The sequence below is a fragment of the Cajanus cajan genome, chromosome 10, assembly GCF_000230855.2.
Source record: "Cajanus cajan strain Asha chromosome 10, NIPB_CcT2T_4, whole genome shotgun sequence".
Classification (NCBI taxonomy): Eukaryota; Viridiplantae; Streptophyta; class Magnoliopsida; order Fabales; family Fabaceae; genus Cajanus; species Cajanus cajan.
This window is the reverse complement of record NC_138526.1, coordinates 50,228,451-50,240,508: the sequence shown is the minus strand read 5'-3', so window position 1 is coordinate 50,240,508 and position 12,058 is coordinate 50,228,451. Positions and strand designations below refer to the sequence as shown.

Genomic DNA, 12,058 nt, shown 5'->3' with positions numbered 1-12,058 from the left:
TATAATAAATAATATAAGAGACGAAAAGTATATTTTTACTTGGTATTAATGATGAGAAATTCTTTTCATTTAAATTTTAAAGGTTGAACCAGTGACCAGTGTCTTGGTTGAGGAGAATTTGTTTTCTGCAAAACAAATGGTGCAAGTGCCAAACCTCCCTCCAAAACTTAAACTCCTATGATTAGGATCATAGAGGGGACGTGCACCGTATACGAGATTATACTTGTCATTGAGACTTTTGTTTAGACTTCGTGCTATCCCTTTCATTACCAAAATTCGAGGACCATTTTTAACTGAATTTTTTGTCAAACATTGGCAGAATTTGTGATTGTGAGCAAATGCAACTGTGTGGCTCCCGATCTATGTCAAAGACAAACACTGTTGCATTTGTACGTGAATAGTGAACAGAGAATGTTGGACCGCTCAATGAGGTACTGGAGCTGTATGATTAATTCTGAAGGAGGTTAGTTCCTACACATTACTCTGCGACTAAGGATTCCACTTTCTTTAGTTTACTATTAATATTTGGGTTCCATTTTCTTTAGTTATTTATTAAGTTCTTTTGTTCAACCGTGTCATTTTGTGGTTCCTTGAAGATCCTTATTCCTGTTGTATCTACCTTCTTCAAACTACATATTCATTCATCTTGCTTTTTACCTGCAAAGATTTTAGCTCGTTATATGATGATGGCCTTTAATTTAACAGTTATAATTTGAATCATTTTTTTTTTTAAATAAAAAAAAGTTACTTTATCAGTTGGAAATCCTATTCTGACTAGTTATATAATCAAAATATTGTATGTAAGCAAAGATAACCTTAGAGATGAGTTAAACCTAAATCCAAATTTTAAGATGTTTCTCTTAAATTTTAACCCAACTTGAGCCCCCTCCCATGTTTTGCCTACCCTCCACCAGGAAATCAGTGGTTTGTTCTGATTATGTCCCCGTCAGAAGGCCTTGTATCGTAAGTCCAAATGCAGGCTTCACTGTACAAGTATGCGGTCTTTAGTAAATGAACCTCATTTCATGAAGCAAGGAAAATTCGAATACAACTTGTTCCAAATTCTCAAGGGATTGGAATCCTGTGTTATATCTTTCGCCCATATCTTCCTACCAGTCAGTCATACATATATTAATAAGCCCTTCCACTAAAATCCACTCTGATGGTCCTGAAAATCACCTGTCAGCACAGCTTTCAGATTCACCATGCTATACCAAACCTCATCTGATTTGTCCAAACAGACAAATCAAGTAATGCCAAGATATATTGCAATTCATCACATATCAAAAGATAATGAATTACAGACAAGTGCAGCTAGTAGTCTATCCAAGAGGAAGAAAGGAGTACATCCTTAGTCTCCTGTGGCAACATTTTGGCCATCAACAGTCCAGAAGACAAATGACGACCATAAGCCACAGGAAATCAAAGCTCTGCCTCAGTTCTAAATCAGCAAGCCAAACTCTCAGGTCAATACAAGATAGGAAATGTTTGAAAAACATGCCTCGCAACCTGAAACCTGAACACTATCTATAGCCAATGTCTCTCATTAATTTATATATCAGGTATTTTCAGAATATAGATATCCCAGTATTGCCCCCAAGTCTTTCTTGATTTGAGCCATGTCTTTATTAAGATACATTCTATGATAGGGTGAGTATTGCGAAACATACAGGTCTTGTTTAGCATATAAATTTCTGTTTATACCAACAAGATTTTGTTCCTGCTTTCAGTTTGAATAGTACCCTTTGATATCATGGAAAAACGAACCTAGAATAACAGTACAAAACTACAAATACAATAACAAAAGCCTTATCCATATGGATTACACAATGCCAATAGGCTTGGTTAAAGACCAAATCTGCAGATATTCATCATGAGAACCCTCTGGATAACTTTTTCCAGTGTTATTCATGGTCTCTCTCCCCCCTTTCACAGGACTAATAACAGTACAAATACACCATTCAAAATTACTTGAAAGCAATCAAAGCATACCCCAACCAACACCATTTTTTTCCTTAAACCACAAAGATAACACTTACTCTTCTTTCTAAAGATAAAGAAATAAAGAAAAGAATATAATATATTCATATGAACACTGAATACTGTTTGCTCATCCAGCTAAACATCTTATGTTTCAAGATGGGCTTGCATCTCCAACTCAAGTAAGCAAGGATCTGACAAGTGTAGTATATGATATATTTCATGATGGAATTCAGGACTTGTCATATCATGCGAAGTGGATCAACACAACAGTAATTCATATTTGGGGGTTGCTAAGCATGAATCCAACATTTTGGTGGCTCTGCATAAATAGAAATGTAGTCAACTAGTCATCCAGGCATGCTTGCCAATACCACCGCCATTCAAAATGATTTTGTACACTGACACCATAGTTTTGGGTAGGCAAAACATCAGTCACACCTTGCAGCATAAGAGAGTTTTCCTATCTATCACCTTGAAGACCCAATCTTGACTTTTATCTTGATTAAACTTGTAATCCCCTGAAAGACATGTGACAAACGAGAAATAAAGAATAGGAAGGAAGGAGCAAACAAGTAAACAAACAACAGTACAACAGTAGAGAAACAGAATTTGAATGTGTGGATTGCCTGTCACTATCAGTGGCCTATATGCATTATGCAAATTCAGCATCAGGTAATGTTACACAGATGGCCTACAACTTATGACTGCATTAATATATTAGCCATTTGATAAAATATTGAGAACAGGATAACCATACTGAATGCTGTTCCTGAATAGAAAAGGAGAATATGAGAAAATGATACTTTCTATAGCAGTTTCTTATAGCCATGAGCCAATTGATGCAACTCAGTTAATCTAGCTGAACAACATAAATCCAAGTCCAGTTATCCATTGAATTCAGCATTCTGCGATCATTTTCATTAAGAAATAGTAACTACAAATGGCAACTATATTTGACAACAAACATGTACAGGCTAACGATAATTGTTTGGTCTTTCCACCAAATATAGTCCAAATGAATTGATGATTTAGATATTTCATACAAAACAGTCACTAAGAGTTCATCAGACATCCAAGATGCAACCTACCAGGTAGTCCCAAATACAGCAGAGAAAATGAAATAGTGCCCAACCTGGAAATGGGCACAGATTACTGAAGTTCCAGAAGGCAAACACACTCAATATGTGGTGTGTGTGGGAACATGTCAACTGGCTGTAGGCTTATTAACTTGTAACATCCTTTTATATTCTGTTCTGCCTGCAAAAAACCTTCATTGGCTCAAAGAATTGAATCTCAAAGCACAAGACAATCTTATAAAATGACACATACCACACCATGACAAAGAAAATCAAGGTCGCGTGCACATGTTGCAGGATTACATGACACATACACTATGCGAGGTGCCCTGAGATTTAGCAGGAATTTAATCAACTTCATGTGCATTCCTGGGCGATTGGGATCTGCATTAAGTTTACAGTGATGAGAACTGTAATACATTGTGGACACAAAAATACCAATATTGTGATTTGTAATCTTCAGTCTGTGAACAAAATATATGATCAGCATGTTAATAATACCTACAATGGAGCTAAGTTAGTTTTCTTGGCATGGAAACTGTATATTTAAGTCTTGAAGCACACATTTAAAAATACCGGTATAAATTAGCGCATCTCCATCCATACAAGTCAAATGAAGCAAGTTCCCCTCAATTGAATACAAATCAGTACAGCAAGCATGACAAGCTCACATTTGCATAACACTTATCCACTTGATTTAATGAAAACATTCAAGTGATTGGAAAATAAGGTGAATAACTGTGGCAAAGCCAATAAGTAGAAGGATTTCTCCATGTGTACTCCTGATTAAGACTATTTTTCAGCACAGGCCAAACTAATTGAGAGAAATAAATATAGCGAAAAAATAAGTAGAAATAAGGAAACTTAGAGCAACGAAACCTGAAATGACAATGTCAGGTTTAGGAAAATTCTTCCCAAAGTTCTCATCAATTTTATTGAGATCTCCCTGGACAAATGTTGCATTTTGTATGCCATTTATCTTGGCATTAAGACGAGCATCTGTGATGGCTTGAGGAACTACTTCATAGCCATAAACATGTCTTACACTGTTAAAAATTGGAATACAAGAAATTAATCTCATTGTTTCATAGTTTATCCTAAAATACTTAAACCAGATGAAGATAAAAGATTACCTTCTTGCAAGCGTCAGACCTATGGTGCCTGTTCCACAAAACAGGTCAAGGACAATTTCTGAGCCATCACCCCTGACTCTGGCACAATCTTCTATAAGCTTATATAAAACCTCTGCCTAAAAGAGAATAAAAATGATTTTTTTCTTGACAGATGGCCATGACTAAATTTAAGAAATAAAATATGGGACAGAATAGAGAGGATGCCAAAAATTTTGGGTTTATTGCAAACCTGAAAAGTATTCGTTTGAAAGAAAGAGTTTGCTGATATTTGGAATGTAAGCCCTCTTAAGGTCTCTGTAATGCTAGATTTCCCATACAAAGTGTATTCTTCCTCCCCAACAGATGTGTTACCAACAGAAGTATTTACGTTATTAACAACACTTACCTATCATTCATGTAAAAAAGAAACTTTAATGGTATTAAAAATATATACATACAGTTTGTAAACAAGTTATCAAGTTCATGTAACAATTTCCCAAAAAAATTCTATATGACTGTTGACTTAAAATATTGAGTAAAAATTGCATTGCAAACTGCAAGAGATTTAATACAGAAACCATTCATATGCCTTCACCAACCACTTCAGGAAATGTGGAAACTTTATCAACTAGGAACTTCAACATTTCTGGCTTGTACGAAGAGGTCACAAAGTTGACCATAACTTCAGGCAGACCAGTTGTTACATCCCTGGAACAAAACATATTAATATTGATAAAAAAAAAATTATAAAAAAAGGGTACCATTCAAAGATATAATAATATAAAAAGTATTACTACAAGTGCAATTTATGTATCTTTCAATAAATTATTTAATTGTAGTCCGTCTATATTATGATTGAGGTGCTGCTGAATCTCATTTCCTGCTTATCTGATTTTTTACCATCTAATACATTTTTGTTTTTCAAACTCTTGTTAAACTCTAGTGTGCCAAAAGAGGGAACAAACCAAAATAGTTCAATAAAAGAACCAATTTAAACCCATGAATAGATTTGAATTTGAATGACCATTAGATATATGTTATAATGTTATAATTGAGGGTTCATATTACAACTTATTTTCCAGCCCATTTATTCACTCATTTGTATGCCATTTTCCCTGCTATTTCCCCCTATAAAATAGAATATTTTTTCCTCACAATTTTCTCACCCATTTGCACAACTTTTTCTGTCCATTTGCTTGAATTTTCCCCCATATTTTTCCCACCAATTTACATGGTTTTCTCCTACCTCACTCTCACCCCTATATGCATTTTTTTCCATCCATTTTGTGTTTGTGATCATTCACATGAAACTTAGATTTAGATGACGATTCTATAAGCAAATCAAATATAAGACGTTCAATTCAGGTTATATGTGATATTAGTTAACATTAGTTGAAGAATTTTTTTTTGTAAATACTATCTATATTCCATATGGAGGATTGTTGATGAGGTAAAATGATTGACAAACCTTACATAGCATGAGACAGTAAACTAGCATTAGTGGCCCTAAATTTTATGGCTGAACACTTTCCAAAATACTCTTTAGCATTTTTTGTCTTGAGAACATGGTTCAAATTATGTATGGATACTCCAAATGATTGTAGCACCAGTATGCATCCATTACAGGTACTCATTGACATGAGTATGCACCCTTTTCTTTTATCAAATATGTTTCAGTCTATCTTTGCTAAGCATTGCAATGTGCAGATAACAATAAACTATAGACCTACCCGTGCAAAACACCAAATTGTTTGGTTTGCTAATAAATTGCTATTTCATTAGTTCAAATTGCTATTTCTAACAATCCTCCCATACATACCCATGCTATGCACTAGTTTTTAGAACATTTGTTGTAGAACGTACCCAGATCTAATGCTATGTTTGATCAGTCACCCTATAGAATCATTACAAGACCTACAGTATCCATATCTGTATATACTTAAAAGTAAAACAATTAAGTGAGAGATCGCAAAATATAACTTATATACCTTCCAGTTCTCAGCATCAAATGCTTAAGAAATCCCTTGTGTGAATGAACATTATAGGGAGAAAAACCAAGTTGTGGATCTCTCCAACATTCTTGGATAGCCGCAAGTACCTATTCAGATTTTCAAGTCAAAACAGAAGGAAAGTGTACTTTCCCTAATCAAATAAGCTTCCAAGTTCCAAGATATGATACCCAATCAAAAAAGTCATAAAATAGGCAACAATTATATCTTGCAAAATCACTGCACTGGATAAAGCTGTGAAATTAAAGACACAAAAAAGAAAACACGGGTCAATGAGACAAGACAATGGAAGTTAGGAAGTTATCAAATGGTCATTGCCTCTTGACATTTCAGGCAAGGCCCCTTCAGTTAGGTGCACGTCTATGTAATCTTATAAGAATAAGACGTTTCTGTTTCAGGCAAAGCATTCATGATAAGTGATAACCAAATTTCAATGGCTGATGATATTTAATCTAACTTTCTGATGGGGTATAATTGTCAAAACAATCAATAATAGTTTTAAAGCTTATTAGCTCAGGGTTGTCACAAACCGAATTTCTCTTTCTGCCGTAAATGGTGTTGCCTAACCTAGGTTTTGTTTACCTGTGGTTCAGTTCAGAATACATTAAAAACACAGAACTGCATACACACCATACAAGCTTGTAATTGTCAAAGAACAAATAACATCGGATACCTTATTAGCAGGATCAGATTGCAGTAAGCACTTATCAACATTCAAAATTTTATCAAAAAAACCAGGAGCATGCAACCCCAGCGCATAGTTTTCACTACCAGCATCATCATTTCTGTCTTTCAGTGATTCTTTAGGCAACCATCTTTGAGGACCAAACGAGAATTCCATCTGCACAAGCACGAAATGACGCAACACAAGTCATTCACCTCAGGCTGGTTAAAAAAGGAGAAGCACCACTAACACTAACCTTATTCCTATAATGAAACTGAACATCACAAGGAACAATGGGCTTCATAACATCGTGGAGTTGAACTAGTTCGCGAGAAAACTTCCCCACGTGAATCAACAAGTCACGTGCCTGCTCCTCCTTAGCTCTAATCTGAGCCTCGTAGGACAAGTTCTGCGTCTTGCAGCCGCCGCAGTAAGGGGAATAGACACAAGGAGCATCCACAATGTCACGAGGAGGAGTTAAAGTCTTCACCTTAGTTACCTGTGCTTTGTTAACGGAATCAGAAAACGAAGATAACGTGTTTGCGAATTGGAAATAGAAATGGAAGAGAATAGGCGAGTGAGGTTACCTCAGCGTAATTTCCCTTCTTGCGAGTGACGCGGCCTATGAAGTGTTCGCCGGGAAGAGCGCGGTCGCAGAGGACGACGAAGCCGGTTTGGGTGACCTTGCAGAGGCCCTTGCCTTTGAAAGCGAGGGACTCGCAGACGAGTTCGAGGGTTTGGCCACGCTTCGGGAAGTAGGAACTGGGGTTGGGAATGGAGGGTTTGGGGTCGACGTCTTCGGCGAGGGAGCAAGAGAGAGTGCACAGAGAAGGTCGGAACCTTCGGATGTGCAGTGGCAGAATGTTCGTTAGATTTGAAATGCTCGCCATTTCGCGGCCAAACTCTTGTGCACTCGAACACCTTGCGTAACGGAATGCTGTTATGGACCACCAATCATATATCCTATTCATTTGAGGTATATTCACACCTTCATATTTTGACTATATTCTCTACAGAGAGATGATCAACTCTCATCTAATCTCGCATGTTACGCCTCTTACCCTTCAATCACCAACAAATCTCTCAATTAAGGTATGTTTTTTCTTTGAACTTGTACACTCTCTCATTGGTAGTATTTTGGTTGGGTTTGGATAAATAAAATCAACAATGAGTCATTTTTGCATCAATTGTAACGTGATTCCCGATTAAAAGGAATCATTCACTTCATCCAGTTATTGAATTTGATGGACTCTAATTGAAATGTTGACTTAGGAAAGCTTAGAATGAAGGTGAAAAACAGTACCATTAAGGATGGAAGATTTCAGCTATATACCACTATGTTGGTGTTAGATTGTTGTCACATTTCAATGGAAACTTTATGTATTCATATAAATTCATTTTTATCCTCTTGTTTTAACAAGATAAGACTTTGTTTTTACCCAACAGTTGGACATTGTTGGAGAAGGTTGCATATTATATTTTTTCATGAAATTACTAACATGGAATCTGAGTCCCGCATTTCTCTCCGGAACTTCATCTGTTCATCATCATCTTCCGTTACATATCATGGTCAAGGAATATCTTTATGCATTCATTCGGCAGCGCTAGAACAAGAACATGGCACCTGAGGTCAACCATAGAATAGTTGAAGACAAACCATCATCACATTTCCATCTTATTTATTCTTGCAAAGGAAATAGTTCATTGTGTCATTCTATTTCAACTTAGGTAGAATTCGATAGTAGTTGAATGACTTTGAAATTGTAGAAAATATCAAAATAAAAAGTTGTCTGTTCTCTCCCATTTGATTTGCACCTAGATCAGCAGGGTGAAAGATTAAAATGTGAAGCACAGTGGAATTATTATGATTTGAATGCAATACATTTACAACTAAGGACGTGTCAAACCAATGCTCCACTACCTCGTCGTGATTGCACAAATAAATAACCCCAACAAGGGCTTTCAATGTTCTGTTTCATAATTCATCATGATGTTTCCCCTCCACTACTGGTACGTCCTGATTTAATTTGAGAAGATACCTAGTAGCTAAAGAAGCATGAAGTGCAGCTCCATAGGGAAGTGCATCTTCATTGATTCTGAAATATGGACTATGTGGTGACTCAAGACGTTCAATAGAGGCATTCTCCATTCCAAGGAGGAAGATGTATCCCGGAAAAACCTCTTGATAGAATGCAAAGTCCTCAGATCCCATCAACGGTTGCATGTCCTTAACTTTATCGATGCCAAGCAAACTCCCAGCAACACTTTTAAAGTACTCATGCAAGTCACCATCGTTTACTGTTGGGGGGAAGAAAGATTTCTCTTCATCAAGAAAGTTGACAGTTGCATTGCATCTCTGCACAGCAGCTTGCCCAGTGATAACCTACATAAATCAATCAGCCTTAGCCCCTAATAGGATTGCAGTGAAAACCACAGCAAGAGTACAATCATTTCTTGCTTATACAACACAAACCAAATAAGGTTGACAACAAAAGAAAAAAGGTCTACAAGATTTTGACCCCATTTACCTGGCTGACAGGAATTTATGAATGTGCTTGCACACTCTGAGTGTGTGTGTGTGTATACACACACATATATAAAACAAGAATTTAGTTCCCTAAATTTCAGTAATCCATGAATTTGAATCCTCTCATGCAAGTTTTTCACCAAACAGATTCACAGAGAGAGATAAACATGAAGAGCTTGCAAAAGGCCCAACAAATTTTGCAATGCACAAGGTCTGTGTTTACCTCTCTCGACCATGACCCTATAATATGAAAAACTCATAGGGAACCAAATCTGTACTCCATGAACCTATTTGGAGGTTGTCGATTAACAATTTGTACTTAAACAAGTAAAGAATAAAACACATTATTACAACAAAATAATGATTGCGAGTTAATTGTGTAAAAGAAACAAAAAAGGTCATTAGTTCCACTTTCAGTGTATAACTTCACAACAGACCTGCTCAATCCGCTGCCTCAGTTGCATGAAGCTTTCTTTTGAAAAGGCTCGGAAGGTGCCACCAATTGTGACTGAGTCTGGAATAACATTGAAAGCACCACCTCCTTGAAATTTTCCTACAGTCACAACCTGAGGGGATATACTTTATGTCAGGAAAACACAGAAGATTGTCTCCATAAGCAATGAATTATTTCTGGAAACGAGGCTTTTATCATATTCAATAATCATTGTAAACAGATAATGATGTGGTATATATATTGTGAGAATTTTTATTCTTCAATAACATATCTATGTCAAAGCCCCACAAGAATACAAAGCTTTTCATGTTTCATAAAATGATATTGATAACAAGCATAAGGTCTCAACTCTCAAATTAAGTAAAGTGACAAAAAGGTGGAACCAATACTTCCAAATTACGTGCAGAAAACAAAAGATTGAAAGCAAGAGAAGCTAAGAATTGCGAGATATTGGTTCTTTGTTCCCTTTGTTCTTTCTTATGCCCACACATAAAGGCACATACAAAACAGGCCCGCCACTTTGGTATTCATGGATTCAAAATACAGTACAAACTTGATGTTCTTAGACAATAAGGTAAGGATAAACTAAGAATACATGAGTATGGGTGACAGGAAGCGAAAGAATGACATGAAATAAGTTTACCTGGGAGTCTAGAGGATCAGCCTCGCGTGAAACAATATGTTGTAAGCTAACGATCACATTGGAAGCTGCCAATATTGGATCTATAGAGTGCTGAGGGATGGCTGCATGACCTCCCCTTCCATTTATTGTTGCTTCAAAGAAGCCACTTCCTGCAAATATAGGACCCGACCTAGAGGCCACTTCACCTATTGCTAAGTTAGGTGCGACATGCAATCCGAATATGGCAGAGATATTTTCCAAGACCCCAGCATCTAAAATTTTCTTAGCCCCTCCACCTCCTTCTTCTGCTGGTTGAAAAACAAGAACAACAGTTCCCTATAGAGACAAATTAAGGAATGATATCAGGGATCCATAAGAGGACAAAAACAATAGAACGGTGCAATTCAGAAAAAGCAGTAAGCAAAAGTATCTGTCCAGGGATAGTAGATGATAATATGATATAAGTGGCCAACTTTTTTCCTTTTCCTGTCTTCTTCTGGATTACGTTTTTGTTACCATTACAACAATCACAGAAGCATTATGTTTAAGAGCATACTGGAAGCAGTGTGATTCTCCATATTCTAAAATCTAAATTATTTGAAGAGCAACACTAAAAAAGAAAGTAAAAAATTAGAACAACACGTTGTCTAAGTAATAAGTACTATAAACTATGAAGTAAAGGGACCTCTTCCCCCACCCAACAACCCAAAAAAAAAAAAAGAAACTGAATGTCAAAAACCATACTTGTATCTCATTTTCATGCTCTTTGAGGATCTTTGCAGCGCCAAGAAGCATGGCAACATGAGCATCATGACCGCATGCATGCATCTTTCCAGGTACTTTACTCTTGTGCGCCCACTCCACCATTTCCTAAGGTTGAATGAAAGAAAAATAAATCAACGAAATATACACAAAACAGAATAGCTCTTAGAAATATAACCATAAATTGGAAAAGGATAAGAGGACTAATAATAAAAAATTGATTAAAGACAATGAACTAGTTTTAACTTTTAAATCAAAAACTCAAATGGAGGGATTTCATAATAATACTAATAATTGAAAAGCTAGAACACTGATACAAGCATATGTTAAAGCACATATGATAAGAAAAAAATTATAATAATACAATGAAATCATATAAACCTGCATAGGAAGAGCATCCATGTCAGCTCTTATTGCAACAAAAGGAGGGTGTCCAGTCCCTATGAAGGCAATAACACCAGTGACTGAAACAGGGTATTTATATGAAATGCCCAGTTTATCCAATTCCACCCTTATAAGCTGACTGGTCTCAAATTCCTGATAACCCAGTTCTGGATTCTCGTGAATCTTCCTCCGGATACCCACCATCCAATCAAAAACCCGAGGATCCTTGGCTAAATCAAGAAACTTGGTGATGGCGATTGCATTTGAGCTGAAGGTGAAGATGGTTGTTGCAGCAAGGAAATGAAAAAAGACCAACAAGTTGATCCATTTGAAGAAAGACCCCATGGATGCTTTAAACTTTGAGGTGGGTTTGGGAAAGAACAGTGGAAAAGATAAACCAACAAAAAAAACACAACTCACCAAACTATTCAGTTGCAGTAGAGATGCTGTTGTTGTTCTCATTGC

General features: G+C 36.4%; 2 protein-coding genes across 6 annotated transcripts; both read right to left on the bottom strand.

Moving 5' to 3' along the window:
- Nucleotides 1–1,712: 1,712 nt before the first annotated feature.
- On the bottom strand, nt 1,713–8,518 carry LOC109805474 (RNA methyltransferase family protein). Of its 5 annotated transcripts, none has more exons than XR_014430431.1 (11): nt 7,432–8,518; nt 7,101–7,343; nt 6,854–7,021; nt 6,160–6,269; nt 4,771–4,879; nt 4,422–4,577; nt 4,193–4,308; nt 3,939–4,105; nt 3,313–3,443; nt 3,116–3,251; nt 1,713–2,501 (listed from the first exon to the last, which is right to left on the bottom strand). XR_014430431.1 is itself a non-coding variant. In XM_020367558.3 (11 exons), the coding sequence occupies exons 1-10, from the start codon at nt 7,813–7,815 to the stop codon at nt 3,133–3,135; spliced, it is 1,692 nt and encodes a 563-aa protein (XP_020223147.1). In that variant the 5' UTR covers nt 7,816–8,518; the 3' UTR covers nt 1,713–2,501; nt 3,116–3,132. The 5 variants fall into 5 exon arrangements, 3 of the variants coding, with proteins under 3 accessions (XP_020223147.1, XP_082922195.1, XP_082922194.1); XR_002240294.3 differs by having other exon boundaries at nt 3,072–3,240; XM_020367558.3 differs by having other exon boundaries at nt 3,116–3,240.
- A 155-nt stretch (nt 8,519–8,673) lies between these two features.
- Nucleotides 8,674–12,058, bottom strand: LOC109805475 (IAA-amino acid hydrolase ILR1-like 4). Its single transcript, XM_020367559.3, has 5 exons — nt 11,591–12,058; nt 11,192–11,317; nt 10,469–10,783; nt 9,809–9,937; nt 8,674–9,227 (listed from the first exon to the last, which is right to left on the bottom strand). The coding sequence occupies exons 1-5, from the start codon at nt 12,053–12,055 to the stop codon at nt 8,820–8,822; spliced, it is 1,443 nt and encodes a 480-aa protein (XP_020223148.3). The 5' UTR covers nt 12,056–12,058; the 3' UTR covers nt 8,674–8,819.